This window comes from Procambarus clarkii, chromosome 32 (assembly GCF_040958095.1).
Source record: "Procambarus clarkii isolate CNS0578487 chromosome 32, FALCON_Pclarkii_2.0, whole genome shotgun sequence".
Lineage (NCBI taxonomy): Eukaryota > Metazoa > Arthropoda > Malacostraca > Decapoda > Cambaridae > Procambarus > Procambarus clarkii.
In genome coordinates, this window is record NC_091181.1 from 37704406 (window position 1) to 37725002 (window position 20597).

Sequence of the window (20597 nt, forward strand, 5' to 3'; positions counted from 1 at the left end):
AAGCTTGACTTGTGATATCTGATAACTTGGTCTAAGAGGCTGTTGCTTGGAGCGGGCAGCCAACCAGGCTGTAGTGGATATGTGCCTGCATATCCACTACAGCCTGGTTGGTTTGGCACTTCTTGCAAGAACCTGTCCAAGTGCCTCTTGAATTCATCCACATGCATCGTTCCGGCAATATTTCTAGTGCTTGCTGGGAGGGTGTTGAACAGCCGTAGACTCCTGATCTTCAGCGTGTGTTCTCTGATTATGCCTATGGCACCTCTACTCCTCACTGGTTCTATTCTGCATTTCCTTCCATACCTTTTGCTCCAATATGTTGTTATTCTCCTGAGCAAATTTGGGACCTGGCCCCTCCAGTACAGGTATCTTCCATGTATATACAGTGGCACCTCGACTTACGATTGCCCCGACTTACGATAATTTTGAGTTACCATGTAAATTTGATCGAAAAATGCAACTCGACATACAATGATGTCGTCGACTAACAATATTTGTTGGTACAGGTTCGGGTCGACCCAGCGCACAGTTCCCGGTCACGCAGGCCGACCTACCTCGGTTTACTACAGCTGCCCGCTTAGTGATGATCACGCCTATAAGAAATTCTGTTTTTGTGGTGATTTTTTGCTTTTTGAACATAAAAGTAATTATTATATATCATGCCATGGGTCCCAAGAAAGTCAGTGGTAAGGTTCAACATATGAAAACCCATATAAGGATGACCATAGAGCAAAGACAAGAGATCATTCGTAAATATGATGGTGTGCGGGTTGTTGAACTAGCTAGGCAGTACAACAAATCTCAGTCAACGATATCCACCATACTGGCTAAGAAAAAGGACATTATGAGTGCTAAAGTGGCAAAAGGTGTATCAATAAACACGAAACATAGAACACAAAGACTTGAGGAAGTTGAACAGTTATTATTAATTTGGATACACAGCAAGGAGTTAGTGGGTGATAGAGTTTCAGAGGCCATCATTTGTGAAAAAGCAAGGAAATTGCATGAAGACCTCTTAAAGAAAACCCCTGGAACGAGTGATGCAGCATGGGAAGAATTGCAAACTTTTGCTGAAACGACTCACCTAAATCACAGTGCAGTAGGCAGTTGCCTTAACCTTTTTAATGATACTGTGATGCCTCATTACAGACAAAAATTTAAACATATGGAAAAACAAAAATCTCTGGAAAGGTTTTTAGTGAGATAAACAAGCAGTGAATCACAACCAGATCCTAGTGGTATGCAGGCAAAACATAAGAGAGAGTGTACCCCAGAGAAGTCATCACTGCCTGATGTTATAATGGAAGGGGACTCCCCATCCAAACAGTAACACCTCTCCTCCTCCCCCTGCTCACCATCTTCCATACGCATCATGAGTCCTCCATAAAGGTAAGATAAACATGTACTGTATTGTAGTTAGAAAAAAACATTGTATTCAGCATAAAATGTATTTGTAAGTTAATATTTTGGAGGGTGGGGAACGGATTAATTCAATTCCCTTTATTTCTTATGGGAAAAATCGCTTGACTTACGATCCATCTTTGGGAACGGATTACCATCGTAAGTCGAGGCCTCACTGTATATTATTTGATACCCTTTTCATCTCCTTTCCAGAGAGTACATCTTAAGAGCTTTGAGATGGTCCCAATAGTTTAGATGTTTTATCGTTTCAATGCGTGCTGTATATGTTCTCTGTATTCCTTCTATTTCAGAGATCTCTCCTGCTCCGAAAGGGAAAGTGAGTACTGAGCTATTGAGTACTTGAGTGAGTACTCAAGACAAGATAGCACCATTGATTTAAATAGTGTTAGTATTGCTGTGGGGGATTCGAATGTTCTCATAATTCATCCTATCATTTTCCTGGTGCCGTTACGATTGTTTGGTTGTGTTTACTAAATGTCAGGTTGTCAGACATCATAATTCCCAGGTTCTTTATATTAAAACCTTTACAACCATTACAACCCCTTGCTCACACTGTACCAAAGTGTACAGGAACAGCCACAAAGGCAAAAAACACCACTTAGCTGAAAGCCAACACTGGAGTCAGAGTGACATAAAAGCAGCCCAATGCACACTATCATCAGAATAGAACCAATGATGGCGCAGCTGGCTGATTGCAGCCTGCTTCCCTCCTTCCCCTAAATGAGTGGGAAAGGTGGGTTGAACAAGCTTATGCTAGTTTCATGAAAATTTGATCATTTGTTAACATGATTTGGGAGTTGTTTATGCAGTTCTTAAAGTTGTGGTCTCATTTGTAGCCAGAGGTGGTTTACTGTATTTTGTTTCGCTATCTGGGTACCTTTCCCACAGGTGGCATAACTTAACAAAATTTAAAAAAAACTTAATAAATAAATGCCACTGCTCCTTGTGCCTCTTTGAGGAAGGGAGCCGGGTTCAGGCGAAGGTCCCCAGTAGGCCTATAGAACTGTGACTGATGAGACCCAGTCATATGGCACACTATCAGAGATAGTAGCCAGAAGGGGCTCCTTTGAGAAAAGATAGTTTTGGGGAAATTTAGTCTTTGATCAATTAGCACCAGGGAAGCTAACCCTGAAACAAAACTGAAGCCAGAACCCACAGTCAGACACACAAAAAGAACGAAGCCATACCATGAAATAAACACACACATAATGGACATCCGGCACAGAGGCAAAATCTTAATGAAAACCCAGCAACTAGTGTACTGTAGCTAGTTCTAGCAACTAGTAGTGGTCAGGTGTCAGGTAGTTCATTAACTATTAGCATAACAATAATTGGCTGTCTTAGTAACCCTAATTAACTTTTGCAGGGGGGGAGTTGACTGGTTTATTTTTTCTCTTTATTATTACAGCAAATTTGGTGATGGATTGTGAGAACTCTCCACTGTCTTCCCCTTTTCAACTACTTGGCACGATTATTTGCAAAATTTCTAATCACAGTAGGGTGAAGGTCAACAAGATTCCTGCTAGCTCAGATCATGAAGGAACCCTGCCTATGAATTGCAAAAGATGTCCAATAATATACTGTAATTGGAATCAAAGAGCCATCATTACCAAACCTTGCTTTAAACTTAATAAAAACATGTTTGCCTTACCTGTCCAAAGAAACCTTTGCCAAGAAGTTCTCCCTGAGTGAGATCAGATGCACGGAAGATTCGATGATTCTTTGGCTCTACACGGAATGACTTAGTTCGGCTCAGGTCATAGTAGCCAGATTCCCGAGAATAGTCACTGGTGATAAATAAACAAAAATATAAATAGGTAAGGTAATTTAACCTTTTGGTTGCAACACTTTTTTTGCGCTATCCCTATTAAGGGGTCTAAATGTAACCAAACAAAATTGTTAGCTAATCACACGTTAGCATTACCGCATTTCACACTCTTACATGGTAGAGACACATCAATCAAATATGTGGAACAAGACATTAAAAGAATATTATTAATAATTATGAATAACCCAACAAAATACAATCATTCATTTTACAATTCATACTAGTGTATAGTGAATGAGAGATAAACAAGCAGCAGCACACAGCAGTTACTCGGAGCAGTACCCTTCCACTACATAAGACCAGGTGTACAGTGCTCCTCACAAACTGACCTACATACTCCAATTCAAACAAATACATTCAAGCATAAGCCCAGCTATTATCTCTAATCCAATACTGTTATGATTAAATATGAACTTGCGAGGAGGATAGCAGTACAGTATATGTTTTGTATATACCCTCGTAGGATGCTGCTGAAGTAGGCATGAAAATGTACTAAAGAGTAGCAGTACAAAGTACTTAATGGATGGGTGTAGAGTTTACAAAACAATTTTTCTTAGCAGTCACTCGACCACTTCCCTTACCAGTACCAGTGGCCATCCAGGATTTCACAGTCCTGTCAGTATCTGTTGATCTGTGCCCCTATGGTGGCAGGCATCTTTGCAAAAAGTATTGCCACCTCAATTGAGGAAGGAAAACATGGGAGATAAAAAGTTAAATCATCCACCAAAGGACTGCCCACAATATCACCAAAGATTAACAACAAAAATTCACTACCCACTCTTATGAATCCCAACTAAAACTCTGCAAACTACCCTATACTAATTAACTGTTATCCTAAAGACCACCAAATAGCAGCACCATCATCTTTAACAGGTGTAGTAGGGATTACTCCCTCACTTAAAGCCTTTAACAAGGGTACTGAATTTGTGAAAAGCTCATTTCTGAGCAGCCTTTTTATCATTCCCTTTCTCGCTGTTGAAATCCTGATTCTCAGTGCCTATGTGGGAAGGCTGGTCTTCAAATTAGGGTATGGGGCCTGATAACCGAGTGAACAGCGCTTGGGTTTTGTAGTCCTGGGGTTCTGGGTTCGATCCCCCGTGGAGGCGGAAACAAGTGGGCAGAGTTTCTTTCACCTAATGCCCTGTTCACCTAGCAGTAAATAGGTACCTGGGAGTTAGACAGCTGCTACAGGCTGCTTCCTGGGGGTGCATAACAAAAAGGAGGCCTGGTCGAGGACCGGGCCGTAGGGGACGCTAAGCCCCAAAATCGTCTCAACATAACCTCAAGATAGCTTACTCTTCTGACCCTGTAACAGTGGTGGTGTTGCCATCTAGTGGTGCCCAGAGAAGTTTGTTAACTACCAGTTTGGTAATTACCGAGATTTAATTTGTATTCCTTGTGTTTCAAATTATTTCTCGGAGGGAGTGTTTAGCTGTTATTTATGCTCGATGGTGTCATAGCAAGCGGCTCTTTAGTGGAGGACTGAATTTTACCTTCTCTTCAAGAAGATGGCAAGACCACTTGAAAAGTTAATTTTTCCCTACGTAGCATAGAGTGACAGAGCCCAACAGGAATATGGAGTTCTGATGGACCCAGGTCTTGGCTCAAAGGGTAATAGAGGGGGCACTCTGAAAGGAGTGCTTTATAAAAACAAATTCCCTACATTTTGCATTTTTTTAGTTGATGCGAGTTATAGGCATGCCAAAAGTATGAAAAATCAACACGTCTTAGAGAATAAGTTCCCAAGTTACAGAAGTGATAAATACATACTGTATGTTTATACAGTATACTGTATACTGTTAGCACTTTATACAGTATACTGTATGTTTATATAGTATACTGTATACTGTTAGCACTTTATACAGTATACTGTATACTGTTAGCACTTTATACAGTATTCTGCATACTGTTAGCACTTTATATATAAAAAAAATTCAAGTAAAAATCAACTAATAAAATTTCCTCCCAAATTCATAAATATTTAAAGTTTCATTTAAAAAATTCATACTTGTCTAATAGCTTAGGAAGTGAGGATGCTCTCTCTTTACACCCTCGTCCTCGTCTTAGCTGACGACTGCGTTGTGTACCAGATACATAACCTTCATCTCTTCGCTTAAAAAGACGCTCTCTCAAACCTGTTTTGAATAATGCAGTAGTAGGTCAGAACATTTATATATATTAAGAACATGTATGTATGAATATACAAAATAAATGCATTTGAATAAAAATATCTTTGTTAACTGAGGTGAATTCATGTTAATATAATCCAAACAAGTGCATTATCATCATTATCCCACTTCACACATGAATGGAGGTTATCTTGAGATGATTGATTATGATGAGTGAGAAGGTATCAGCATAGAAAACACAGGAGAGCAATATGGGAAAAGACACACAAAAATCCACCGATCTATTCAGAATATCTTCCACACAACATACTGCAGTATCACATATAATGACCACCATTACATGCCAGCACAAATAAGCTACAGAGAACCCCACTGCTTCATACAACTACAGTACTGTGCTTCCCCAGAGTTGCCATTTAAATTTTGTTTAAATATTTTCTAACGTATAGAAATATCCAAGAGGAAGTTTAACAAACTGGATCAGGTTGGGAACAAAATTCAATACAGGTACATCTGAGGAGGTACAGTATTTCAATCCTCGGCTATTTTTGTCCCGAGATACAATGCGTGTATTTTATTAATAAGCTTGTGAACGTGGACGAAAAACTCCTTTCTGAGCAAGCTACCTATACATGGTCGTTTCCCTGTGCAGGAGTCCTGCTTTCCCAGGACTCTTACATTGCCATTACCCATTAGAGAAAGCTCGGAAGCCCCCACTAGTCTAGGCTAAAATTTGGGAGGGATAACTAGCTTTATTATTGAAAAGTTGTCTACCCACTCTTTGAATGATAAGGCAAGAAGAAGGATACAGATACACACATCATACAAACATGACAAATACAACTCAGAAATCATTTTTGTGAGACTCGCATCAAGATAATACATGGTGAGTGAAAGTAACTGGTGCACTCTGTGTGTCATTACATGTATGGTAATGGAGATCATAAAAGAATAGAGGAGACAAGAAAGAATCTACACCATAAGAAGGAAGCAACTATAGCTATAAGAACCAGAAAGAGAAACAAGCTTGAGAGTTGATGTATCTCCAGCACTAACACCAGATATTTTCTCAAGACAATCTATATAGTCAATATCAAAAATACCAGCACCAGTATGGAATCTGCACCCTGTGAAATATACAATGAAAATTGCTACAAGGACTGGTTAAGCAAACTCCATCTCATAACTATAGAGGAAAGAAGGAACAGGGAGGATATTATCACAGCATACAAGATATAGTGGGAAACAGAAAAAGTGGACATGAGGTTAAAAAACAATAAGAGGACATATGTGGAAATTGGAAACACAACGAGGGTATCGAACATAATGAAAATCTTCCATATTGAGCCAGTCCTTCAGATACTCCCACGGGATCTAAGCTCGGAAACTACCTCAGATTTACTGACCTTCTTTTTGCTGCGGGTCATGAACCGGAGATATATTACGACAAGGTGAGACAAAGGGAAAGCTCTGTCGTCTGGTAGATACTTGCTCAGGATCATGTTCAATGGTTAACTGAAATTAAAAAGCAAATGTAACAAATTAAACTTCAAATGTTAGCTCCAGAAATATTACTCTGCTAAACTAAAGTATGAAATTTAAACTAATCATATCTGATGCATCAGAGTAGATGACAACATATGGTAATGGGGTTTCAGCTTCATTTCCCTGAACTACTGCATCAACACCCAGAGCTCCCTTTTAAATTAAACACTGAACATAGAAAGCACAGTCATTTTCTGGGAAAGGATGCAAATGCCTTTAAACATACAGACCTGATCTGATGCATCAGTTAAATGTAAATGCTGCTTCATGAAAAACTACTCTAATCATGGGAAGGAACTTATTTACTTTCGACTGCTACACAGATCAGCATTTTTATGGTAAAAATTGTAATTTCCTGGAACAGCTACACATATAAACAGATAAAGAGAGCAGTACACAATGGATAGATACATATAAATCAAGAGATGAAAGAAAATATGAGTAATAGAGAGATGATGGGTTATCATCTTGACAACCATAAAGGGATAAGCTACTGTGCTAGATGCAAGGAAAGACAATCAAATTGTATACAATAGTGTGAAAGAAGTAAGAATCTGTCAAATAAATGAGTGAAAATCTGCCAAATGAATGAATAAAATGGCATTATTTATGAGCAAAGAAAAAAGTAATGAATAAAAATTGGTATCACACTTCAATTGCACATTTTCCCCTTTCATCAGTCATAATCCCAATTATATTATTTAAACTGATCAACCACTACTAATACTTCATTGCTCACATTTATTTTGTACACATAATTTCTCTTTCATTCCACCACCACAACTTAACTTTTGTAGACACTCACTCCATAGTCTTCCCTTCACACACAGCAATAAACGTTTCAAGTATCCTTCATAAATCTCTATCACCGACTGCCAAACATCAAAGTCTTCTTATTAGGCATGTACACCAAGTTTAAACCTTCTCAGATTTTCTTAACTTGTCCTAATTCATGACCATACACATATATAAAGATGTATATACTGTACTGTACGACTACTACACACCCCTGGCATACACCTACATTAGTATCAGACCGTCACTAACACACATGTTTGTGGTGTGGTGTGTGGTGTGGAAAAAAGAAAAAAAAAAAGTAGTTAGTAAACAGTTGATTGACAGTTGAGAGGCGGGCCGAAAGAGCAAAGCTCAACCCCCGCAAACACAACTAGGTGAATATACATGGACTACAGTCTACATAAAACCCTAGACAATATGTAATAAAGCTTGTACAATTCTACACATCCTCATACAACTTAAAAGAAACAATAGATAAAAAGTGACTAATATCTAACCTGCAACACATCCTGAGAGGAAGTAATAAGATTTTCAATGTCACCAATACAATGATCCTCAACAGGTCTCCCATTCACTTCAAGTATTCGATCTCCAACGTGCAGAGACATCAAGTCTGCTGCTGAGTCCAGTCTGGTTCAAACAAAAATTTACAATTTAGAAAGTCCATATTAAATCATTTTTATAAAATGTACAATAAAAGCAAAAAAAAAAAAAAGAAATTTCAAAATTTGAAAACTGATATGAGAAATGTTTGACTAACATAATGAGGAGTTCCTATACACTATATTTATAATAAAGGTTAATTAAAGTTTGTGTGTACACATGTATGTACACACAGGTACATACATAAATTCACACATACATGAAAAAGAACAAGCATATGCATGCACAAGCATGTATGCACACAGACGTGTACATATACGCACACACACATGTGCATACATGCACACACAGGTGGATTCTCGGAGGCTCTCTGCTGCTACCATCTGGATAGATCCATCCAATTCAAGTCGCACCAGGCACTTTCGCGTCAATAAAAGTCTACCAGGAACCAGAGGCCAAAATCTGGCTTCCTCTATAGAGACACAGGGAGCAAAAGATTCTAGATCACTAACCATGGAATACAGCCACCGAAAAGATGGAGCAAGACAAAACTGACAACAGGATGGTAAATCTAAACAACTCGAAAACCAATAGACCCAGTACTGTAGTTTGGTTATTTTTCCTTTAGTAGCAGCTGCATAACACCACGTGGCAGCATCGGCAGCTACCAGCTCAGCCGATGAAGTCCAATCAGTCAAAAGGCAAAGGGAGGAAAGGGAAGGGAACTATCAGGAGAAAATGCCAAGCCAATGCGACTATATAACACTTGGAAGGGATTAGTGTAAGAATTTGGGATGGGACGGGGCAAAAAAATGGTGCCCAACCATTTGGATGGTCAAGGATTGAATACCGACCTGCATGAAGTCAGACCGTCGCTCTACCGTTCAGCCAAGGACTCACAAGAAAGGCATTTCATTTCACTCTATGGTGGTTTTCTGAGAAGACTCCTTTGGTGGCTCCCTGTTTCTATCTAACCAGAGAGAAAAGTGAACAGAGAAAAGAGAAAAAGAGAGAAAAAATGGGCACTCAGAGACAGAGGAGAACAGAAGTCAATAACCCCTGAACCTGAATATCTCCCCAAGACATATTCGCAAACACAACAAAGCTGCAAATTTGATTACATTAAGGATAGACCACAAACTGGCTAAACTAGATGAAGGCAGAACTCCATGTGACTGCAGCCCCAGACTAATATAGCATATATCAATCCGATAGCTCCAGAGAGCCAACGGGGTTCCCCACAGAAAAGTCATTAATTTTAATATTTCTCTATACTGTACTGTATTATTCAATATGAATGTGTGAATTTTCTGTTATGTACAGGTATATACAGTATATGAAGAATAACAAAAGTAAATAATAAACAACATATGATACATCACTTTCAAATATCTTCAACAAGATAGTAAAATTTAGAAATGTCTTGTGTTGGGTTTTAAAATCTGAAATTATATAAATTAAGATAAAGATATATTAAGAAATAAAAATATTAGTACAGTACTGAAATTTCCCACAAAGAAGGAAAGCTCATCCCAAAACAATGCAGCACTCCACAATGCTTGACAACACATTTTATTTTAAGTTTAAATCAAGATGGTCAAAATATAAAAAAATATTATCTGGAAATGAAGACACATTAAGAAAAATAATTCAAAACATGATCATCGGTGGGCAACTTCATCACATTGCAAAATAGCACACTACATAACAAAAGAAATTGGAATACAGTATACTGAACTATTAGAGGGCATGGCTAAGAGCAGCAAGAATCCAATGGAAAAATGGAGTACAAAATGAATTACCAAGTGAGAGTGAAAATACCTACTTCTAGTTACTGGAATTAAGCTAAACTCTGTGTTCCTTATACGCTGGCCTTTTGGTGGCAGGCTCAGCCTTGATTTCAAGCACTGCTGGCTCGATGTTTAAACCGGAGAGTTTTTCACGGCTCTGCCTCTTTCAGAAGATCAGTCCGGTGACGTACAACTCTGGTTCGATCTTAAGAACATAAGAACAAAGGTAACTGCAGAAGCCCTACTGGCCCATATGAGGCAGCTCCTATTTTTAACCACCCAATCCCACTCATATACATGTCTAATCTTCTCTTCTGCTCTTCACCTCTGGACTTTTTTTATGAATCTTTTGCTATGATGACCAAATCACAAGAAGCAGATAAGATAAGGTAATTCCTAGAAGGTAAGAGTAAGGCAAAAGGTAAGAATGCAAAGAAAAATACAAATGGGATAAAGGAAGAATGGAATAGGTGAGAATAAGAGGAGATAAATAAAAAGAAAAAGGGAGGTAGGCTTATGTTAGGTCAAGGTTGTTAGCAGGGTTAGAGCATTTGAGTATGTACTGTGAAAGGGAAATGTCAACAGCAAAGCCAGAACTAAGGTTCATGTTGGGTATGTTGTGTATCAAACAACAGATTCAACAAGATGGTGTCTGTGAAGAGTAGAAGCAGGAAAGATTATTTTAGACGACCAATCAATAGGATGATTAGTCCCTAACATGTCAGAAGAGAGCTTTGTTTGTGTCTGCAGACTTAACACTTCTTTTGTGTTCATCAAGTCTGTCATTTAGTGTACAGCCAGTTTTTGCCAAAGTATTGGTGAGGACAGGAAAAACAAGAAATAGAGTAGACACCAGCAGCATTAAAAGCAGGTGGAGCAGTGTGAAGTAGATTTCTATGAAGAGTGGTAGTTTATCGAAGGCAAACTTTATGTCAAGTGAATGAAGGGTGTTAGGAAATTTTTGAGTTCAGATATAAAGGGAAAGCAGAGCATAGTGGTACTGTACTAGTATTGGAAATGGGTTTGGAATGAAAGAAATTTTGTTTAGCTTGGGAATAGGCATAGTTAATAAAATGTAAAGGGTAGCCAAGGCGAGAGAAAGATTTGCAACTAAAGGAAAGTTCAGAATCAAGAAATTGAGGGTCACTGATGCGTAGAGCATGGAGGAAGAGAGAGACCGTAACACTTTTCTTAACGGGAGGATGGTAGGAAAAGAAGTGAATGTACGTACCTCTATGCATGGGTTTGCAGTAGGCAAGGAAAGAGAAACAGGACACAGAGCTTTGAACATGAACATGAAGGAAAAGAAAGAGGGAATTAGATTTCCATTCAACTTTGAAATTGATAAAAGGAGACTGATTGTTAAGAGAGGAGAGGAGAGGAAGGGCTGAAAAAAGACTAAGGTCATGAGGCCATAAAGCAAAAAAATTTCATCAACATAACGAAGCCAGAGAGAGAGAAACAATGGTGGGAAGATGGCAAACCGAATCGTCATCATCTCTCCATCTTCTGGAGTGTGGTTTGGTCACCATCAGCCATATTATTGTGATTCATCATCTCTATTGATATAGTTACTGCAAGCAGGTGGTTTCTTCGATAGTGACCACCTACATTCTTCTTCTAAGCAGCAGTATGAAGTTTCCTGGTGGTCTTTTTGCCACTTCCTTTCTCTTCATCGTTATCCTTTGGTTTCTGAGTGGGTAGTGCTCTCCTACTTTATCAGAATTTCATGCCAAATGCTGTTGCCTCATGTCATGCCATGTTGGCAGAGCTGCTGTACCTTGCGTTCGATGGCTCCTTCTCTTCTGGTGAAGAACAAGTCGGCTGGCTTCTGGAGGGGTAGTCTCGTTATTGATGCTTGATTAGTTAGGCTGAGGGTGCATCATGTGTTGTCCCCCTTCAGAGCTCTCTGCCATTACTTATGTGCCACCGATTCTGCCTCGGAAGACACTTTATGGGTGAATTTGGTGTCCTTGGTTCCTTGTTCCAAGGCTCATGTTTCTCAGGTAGTTCTCAGTACAGTGTCATTAAGTCTAGCCAGCCTGTAGTTTACCCTTGCAAATAAAATAATTAACAAAACTATAATTGGGTTTTGTTGATGGTGGAGCATCAGGTATGTCTGTCATTGCAGTTAGAGACCAATCCATAAAGAATTGATTCTTTCCAGGAAGAAAGGAAAGTAAGGGAGGGGGTGGATGGGAGGAAATGGATAGAGTAAGGGAGAGGGGTATATAGGGAAGGTTATCTGTAGGTTGTTTCATTGTTAGTTAATCAGTCTTGTACCTGCCCACCCATCTTCCAGCTTGCCTGTCCAATGAATCCAACCTGCCCAGTTCCTCAAGCCTGCCCACCTCAAGGCCACTAAACCCCTCATGCCTGTCCATCTGATACCTTCCTCCCATCTGCCTGCCCAATTTCTCCCTCCTGCCCACCCAAGCCCTTCATAAATGTCTCATGGATGCCCACTCAATACCTCCTGTCCCCATGATTCTCCCCTACCCTCCAGATTCCTCCCTCCCAACCTTATGCTGCCTGCTCAACCCCTCATCTTTCCCCAACTCCCACCCAACTGATATCCGGCAATCCTGCCTGCTGGTCCTTCCATCTCGATACCCCTGAATACCCTCCTTCCCACCCAGTTCCTCTCACCCAAAAGCCCAATCTTTGTACTGAACTATATATGCTATACTGTACTATAAGCACACTCTGATACCACTGCGTTAGGAAGACCAGCCGCAGCTCCAAAAACGGTTAGTAATAAACTACATTCTGTATATTACATTACAAATACTACTTATATTTCACCAAAATCAGCGTTTATATATTATTTGTGTCTAAATATGTATCACTTGCTATAGGGAAAATTAAAAAATAAAGGTAAATAGCCAACTTTGGCCAAATTTGGGGAAATTTGAATTTTCAGCAAATCCAGATTGGGTCTGAAATTATATAATCTGGCTTTTTTACAGTTTGCCTGTAACCCCTTTGTTTCCTTGTAATTTCAATTTTGGCATGTTGGAGTTTCATACCTTTCCACAAAAATTACATTTTTAAGATTCAGAATCCATTTAATAGCAGGTCTCTGAATCTTTTGGAGTTTCTCCGTTTCTCCACACGTTCTTTGAAATAAAGTTTTAAACAACAGCTGCATAGTGTGTTGTCCACTAGCGGCATTTCTTCCCTCGAATTCACCCCCTCTTATAACAGCTCTCAGTAATCCAGTAATCCTCAATAATCACCTTACTATCATTTAGGAAATCTTTCTTCCAGGTTAATAGTTTGTCACCCTTACTTACTAGTTTGGGGCTTAATCAAATGTTATTTTTAAGTCCAAATGATGAAGTCAAACAAAATGTCTCTTTTTTTTTTTTCTGTAAGATATCATGGCCTTTCATTTAAAGTTAGTCAATTTGTTACAAATGACCTTTCTGTTCAAAAATTACACTACCAGTCTGCTATTATGTCATTTCTGTCAAGATATTTCACCCATTTAAAATTAATTACCATCTCTAGTGAGTTAGCAACCACATATGTCAATGATATTAATTGTAGTTTAATGGGTCTTCCCTGTCACTGTTTTTTTAATTGGGACCATTTGCCTTTTTCAGTATGTCTGAGAGGTTTCCTGTTTGTAAAGATGCTTGGCAAATAATTTGTAGTGGGTTGCTAAACTCATGAGTGCAATTTCTCCATACCCAGCATGAAGGTCATTCTGGCTTGAGTGTATGTATCTCTTTCTGTCTGTGAGCTTATACTTTTCAAATTAGAGTTTATATTTTGTGTAATTTTTTGGGTAATCCCTTTGAACTTAGTTAACTTCATGTATTTTTAAAATCATTGGTCACAATAACATGCATTTACATGGAAAATATTGTCAAACAGATGTACAGTGGTACCTCGCATAACGATCGCCCCAAAAGGCTAACATTTTAGGTAACGACCGGCCCAATCGGCGACAAATCGTCCCGTATGGCAAACGCTCGTTTGAGTAACGTCAACACCACATGGTGGGGTCGCGTTGCTTCTTGCACATTCTTGGACGCCTCCGACGATGCAAATAAATTATGTTGTTCTTGTTTAAAGATGCTAATGATGCTGGGATATAAAGGGGTGACTGCCGAGATGTTGCAAAGCATTGCCATTTTTGTAGAAAAAAAGAAATGAAATTTCTGAAATACAACAAATGTCAAAAACGTTCGTTCGGTGTTCGGCAGGTAGGCTGCTCCGTTATAACAATCTTTCTTTGTTTCAAATGTGTTCCATTTGTTTTGTATTTGTCATTTATGTCTCAATAATGGAGCAGCCTACCGTACATACACTGCACAAACCTTTATACCTGCTTGATGGAGTTCTGCAAGTTTTTCTACTCCCCAAGCCCGGCTTGAGGCCAGGCTTGACTTGAGAGTTTGGTCCACCAGGCTGCTGCTTGGAGCGGCCCGCATGCCCACATACCCAGCACAGCCTGGTTGGTCCAGCACTCCTTGAAGAAAACAATCTAGTTTTCCTCTTGAAGATGTCCACGGTTGTTCCAGCAATATTTCTGATGTTCGCAGGTAGGACGCTGAACAACCGCGGACCTCTAATGTTTATACAGTGTTCTCTGCTCTGAACATACTCTTCACCTGTTCTATTCTGCATTTTCTTCCATATCGTTCACTCCAGTACGTTGTTATTTTACTGTGCAGATTTGGGACCTGTCCCTCCAGTATTTTCCACGTGTATATTATTTGGTATCTCATTATGACTTATGAGATTTTTCTTTCTTCAAATTTGTTCAATGTTTATTTTTTATTTGTTTTATAGCAAAAGGTTTGTTCGGTGGTCGGCAGGTAAGCTGCTCCATGTTTCTTACATAAAAAACTAAAACAAAAAAAATGTAGAATTTTAAAAACCAGAACAAATGTCAAAAAGGTTCGTTCCATTGTCTACAGGTAGGCTGCTCCATGTTTCTTAAATAAAACAAACAGTTGAAACAAAAAGTTGAAACAAACATTTGTCCATTTGAAAAATGGACAAATGCCATAAAGGTTCGTTCAGTGATTGTCGGGTAGGCTGCTCCATTATAGACGTAAATGAAAAATACAAAACATATGGAACGAAACTAAGAAAGATTGTTATAATGGAGCAGCCTACCCGTCAAACACTGAACGAACCTTTATGGCATTTGTCCATTTTCCAAATTGTTTCAACTATTTGTTTTATTTAAGAAACATGGAGCAGCCTACCTGTAGACAATCGAACAAACCTTTTTGACATTTGTTCTGGTTTACAAAATTCTTCATTTTTGTTTTCGTTTTTTTATGTAAGAAACATGGAGCAGCCTATCTGCCGACCACCGAACGAAGTTTTTGATATAAGACAAATGAAAAATAAATATTGAACAAATTTGAAGAAAGAAAAATGTCATTAAGGTTTGTGCAGTGTATATAAGGTAGGCTGCTCCATTATTTAAAACATCGAATATCATATTGATGTTTTTCAGTGGTAGAACGGATTAATTTGATTACCATTAATGTCAATGGGGACATTAATGTTTTGTATGACGTCCATTTCACATGACAACGACGGCGCCAGAACGGATTAAATTCGTTACTCGAGGTACCACTGTACTTTACAGTACTTGTAAGTACAGTACTGTATGTGCAAATTAAATGTGTCATTTAACTACAAAGATGATAGTGCAACACTAAATTCCTTGTAATATTAGTTCGCACGAGTTGCTTTCTATGAGTGCACTAACTGAATTTGCGTTATTTATTAAGGCCATGCTAAGAGCAAATGATGATTTTGCAAATATATTTCCTTTGTCATATTTGGAATTATTTTTAAAAGGAATACTATATAGCCAAATCTGCTTAAAAAGTAAGCTTTACAACACAATATTCACATTTAAAGCACTGCCTACTAATTGAAACAAAAACAATTACTACCTTATTAAGCTAAAACTTTACAAAATTTTAAACCAGACTTTTAGATTTAAAACCCATAATGCATTCTACAATACCAGTATATATAAAATAAAACAAGGACTAAATATTACCAAATGCAGCCGTCACAACAAGCGCCATTCCTTAAACTAATGCAAAAACTTTCATACCGTGTGTTCAACCCTAGAAGTGCTACCATCACATTTCTCTACTATGATAATGCTCAGTGGATGCCCTGTAAAAAAGAAAGGTCAGCTTGAGAAAAGTACATGCAAGTAGATATTTACATAGAGCCATAGGTGCATTCTTTAAACTGAAGGAAAATACTGATCATCAGAGTGCTTCAAAGAAACCTTATCATGCAGTGCAGGAGAAACCAAGTATTGAAGAGAGGCCTGTGGGCTCTATTTTAGTTTTACCGGGAACAGGCTTATCTCTGCAGGGCATGAGAATAATTTAGTATCTGTTCACTTCAAGACACTGAAAAACCTGAAATCAATCCTAAAAGCGACACAGATATCTGTCACTCTACACTACATCCCGAACATGCTAAGGGAAAATTTGTGTGTATAAAGTATCTGCACCAATATACTCACTGTTGTAATCTTTCTTTGAGGGATGGAACACTGAAACACAGGGACTAGTGTTAGTAAACCCCTTCCGTTGGTAAGAAACTTTGCAATTCCTGGGACATCAAAACAATTATATAACTTGCTTCTAAGTATGTGACTGATTAACTGATGACTGAAACTTATCTTTAGTTAAACAAATAGTATTTTGTTAATATTAAGCAACATTTTAGTAAATTAAATTACATGAAATTTATTTCATATAGGTCTAGCTTTTTTGGTTAAAAAAAGACAGAAGGATTAGTATAATAAATATTATGTACATGTGTTTATCTTCTATACCAGAAAAAATGAGTGGTGAACCACTTGTTTAAAATTTTCATTGTTGTTTACTTCTGATACTTACATCAACAGACCAAATATAACAAACATGGACAAAACATGTACACTAAACAAATACAAATGTAACACATGCAGACGAGGTCACAATAATGTGGTTAAAGATATGATGACCAAACCACACACCAGAAGATGAAGAGATGACGACGTTTCAATCAGTTCTGGACCATTATCAAGTTGATTGTGATGGGAGTGAGAGAGAGAGAGAGAGAGAAGATTAAGCCACCCAAAAGGTGGCACGGGCATGAATAGCCCATAAGTGGTAGCCCTTTTGAGCCATTTCCAGTATCAATAGATGATACTGGAGATCTGTGGAGGTGCGACTGCACCCTGCGTGACGGGAGATGTCTCCCGTGTGGGAGTGAGGGAGGCACAGGCATTAAATAAGGCAAGAGTGAGGTGAGGAGCAAGTAAGAGAAGAAGGAATTATGTAAAGGTAAAGTGTAAGGTGGAGAGCAGGTAAGAAATGATGGTACAGGAATTCCTAGAAGGTAAGAGTACATTAAAAGGTAAGAATGGGATGAGTGAAATAATGGGATGAAAAAAGAATGGGATAGGTAAGAATAAGAGGATAAGAAAAGAAAGGCGGGGATAGGCTTATGTCAGATCACCTTTGAAGGTTAAATCATTTGCATGTGTACTATGAAGGGAAGAGTCAACAGCAACAAAGCCAGGACTAAGGTTCATGTTGGCTATGTTGTGTATCAGATTCAATTTGACAAAACAGCGTCTGTGAAGATTAGAAGCACGAGAGACTATTTTAGAAGAGGACCTTTCAATAGGATGATTAGAGTTCCTAACATAACAGAAGAGAGCATTGTTTGTATCTGCAGCCTTAACACTTCTTTTGTGTGTTGTCAAACATTAAGTCTGTCATTTAGTGTACAGCCAGTTTCACCAAAGTACTGGAGAGGATAGAAAGAATAGGAAAAAAAGAGTAGACACCAGCAGCATTAGAAGCAGGAGGAGCAGTGTGAACCAGATTACTAAGAAGAGTGTTAGTTTTTCAAAGGGGAGCTTTATGTCAAGCGGACGAAGGGGATTGGTGAGAATTTTTAGTTCAGATATGAAGGGAAGGCAAAGCACAGTAGTACCAGTGTTGGAAACAGCTTTAGGTTTAGGATGAAAGAAATTTAGTTTAGTTTGAGAACAGGCACAGTTGATAAAATATAAGGGGTAACCAAAGTAAAAGAAAGATTTGTAAATTAAGGAAATTTCATAATCAAGAAACTGAGGGTCACTGATGTGTAGAGTGTGGAGGAAGAGAGAGACAAGAACACTTTTCTTAACAGGAGGAGGATGGTTGGAAAAGAAGTGAATGTACATACCACTATGCATATGTTTGCGGTAGACAGAGAAAGAGAAACAGGACACAGAGCTGTGAACATAAACATCAAGAAAAGGAAGAGGGAATTAGATTCCCATTCAGCTTTGAAACTGATAGAAGCCAGATTGCTAAGAAAAAAGAGGAAAGGCTGGAAAAGACTAAGGTCACAAGCCCATAAGGCAAAAATGTCATCAACGTAGCGAAGCCAGATAGAGGGACGAGTAAGATGAAGAAGGCCTTCAGTTGCCTTCCAACTACAGAAAGAGAACGTTATCAAGGGAAACATTAGTAAGCAAAGTCGACATCAAAACTAAGAATGTTACAGGAGGGCTGCAGGTGCAGTCTTTCTATGAAGTCCTGAAAGTGATGGAGGTGGGCAGAAGAAAAAAGTGCCAAGATAAGAAGTCAAGAGTTTTGGCAACCCAGAAGGCAAGAAGATAGCCGACTGAGACTCTAGAAGAAATGACAGGACGAAGAGGAACACCAGGTTTACAAGACCGAAGTCAAGAGGACAAAGACTTGAGAGCTCTCTTTGTTTGCAGTTGAAAGAAGTTTTAAGGCGATCCAAAAGTCAAGAGGAGCATACGTGAGGGAGTCACGTATGTCATGACACAGAAATTGTAAAAACTTTAGACTAAATATTCTGAGTCTACCAATTACAGAAAACAGCATTTAAGTAGTGATGCTTACAATAGCTTCTAAATACATGACCCATTAGAGAATGTGGGTGGTGTGTGAAAGATAATTACAATCATGGGAGCAATATCGTTGTCTAGAGATATAGTGCAGCACGCTCTTAAGCAGTTACTGTATATAACAGCATTTTGATTTTAAACAATTAACCAATTGTGTATAGGTTATTTTCAGGGTATTTATGCATGGGGGCTAATTAGAATACAAATTTTAATTTATAAATACATACACCACAAGTACCCCTGTACTTGTGTATCTTGTTTCTAGATTTCTCAACATATAATATGAAGAATTATTAGAGATTATCTTTAGGTCAAGATGCATATCTATCCTATGCCTAGGAATCAAGAGACAGGCATCCAAGCTCATGCAGTGATAAAATAGGGAATTTGATGCTTTACAACTATTATGTCAGATGCTATCCGAGTCCACTCGAGAGAACATTTTACAAATAAGTTAATGCTTGAGGCTGGGATGAATATTTACTTCCTGGAAGGTACGAGTGCATTAGTGACAGGTCATGTGGTGCATGAGAGTAGCACTTACAAGGTTTTGCAGATCCAACATAGCTGAAGTCTAAGTGACATTCACCCAACAATATGCACCTTAATAAAATGTAACCTGATAGGTTAAAATGAGCAATAGGCTTGTAGAAATATAGTTGTAACCTCAACCTCATTAATAAAGGCAAGAATGTACAGGAAACTTATGATGATGCCAAAAGATACATTCTAAAATATTGAAGGGTAATAATTCATAGGATTTAGAGAAACCAAGATCTATGAGACCTCAAACAAGTCCCAGATGGAGGCAAAGATGGTCATTACCATAAACAGTTACCCAATTGCAGGATGTCACGGTGTTTAAGGATGCCATGCCAGGCCAAGTGGAGTGCAAGGGTTTGTGATAAAGAATGCTGTTATCATCTTAAAGGGAACATGGATAAATTAAAATAAGGATGAAAACTGACTTGGTAAAAAAAAATCCACCCCTGCACTCAGATTGGGCAACTTGCCCTAGATAGAGGCCTATTTCATAAAAGAAGAAAAGAGATAGAAAGTACTTTGGGAGGTAAGAAGGAAAGTAATTGCAAACTATTTCTCAAGAGGTTGATGCATGTCTACCCGAAAATAAATGGCTGAATCAGTGTGTTACGACCCTGGGTTCTCCAGTGGAAACCAGAGGTCAAAATTGAGCTATTAAACTTCCTAAGTAGTACAGTTGGCGCATTTCGAATGGAAATTGTTTGTATCTTCCCTGCCAGACGTAAGACTATTATTGTTTCTCAAAGAGCATTTAAAGACTGAGCTGGGGGTTGATTATTAAATAATAACATAGGCACCAACTTTGCTTACTAATACTTTCTAATCACTCATAAAGTAACAATACGTTGCATAGGGGAAGATCTTTAATGTGCTTAGCTGCACGATCAATTAGGCTCCTTCCGGCACCACGACATGAGGGAGGCCAGGTGGTCGCGAGGAGCTCGCTCTTCTCTTGGCTGGTGGCGTGAGGTTAAGACCTACTCTGTGGCTGTATCCCTACTCTCCTTCCTTCTCCTCTTACT

At 38.6% G+C, this 20597-nt stretch overlaps 1 protein-coding gene across 3 annotated transcripts in view; it reads right to left on the bottom strand.

The window, feature by feature from the left end:
* LOC123759456 (LIM domain kinase 1) overlaps nucleotides 1–20597 on the bottom strand; it is a 59209-nt gene that overhangs the window by 20586 nt on the left and 18026 nt on the right. For 2 of the 3 annotated variants that reach the window (XR_006773043.2, XM_045744546.2), the window contains exons 7-11: nucleotides 16639–16668; nucleotides 8220–8352; nucleotides 6786–6894; nucleotides 5259–5385; nucleotides 3074–3209 (exon numbers count right to left, since the gene is read on the bottom strand). Coding sequence is in view for 2 of the 3 variants with exons in the window: in XM_045744546.2 (XP_045600502.1) it covers nucleotides 3074–3209; nucleotides 5259–5385; nucleotides 6786–6894; nucleotides 8220–8352; nucleotides 16639–16668 (535 nt within the window). In the remaining variant the exon portion in view is untranslated. The remainder of the gene's footprint in view (nucleotides 1–3073; nucleotides 3210–5258; nucleotides 5386–6785; nucleotides 6895–8219; nucleotides 8353–16638; nucleotides 16669–20597) is intronic. The other variant, XM_045744548.2, reaches the window with a different exon arrangement.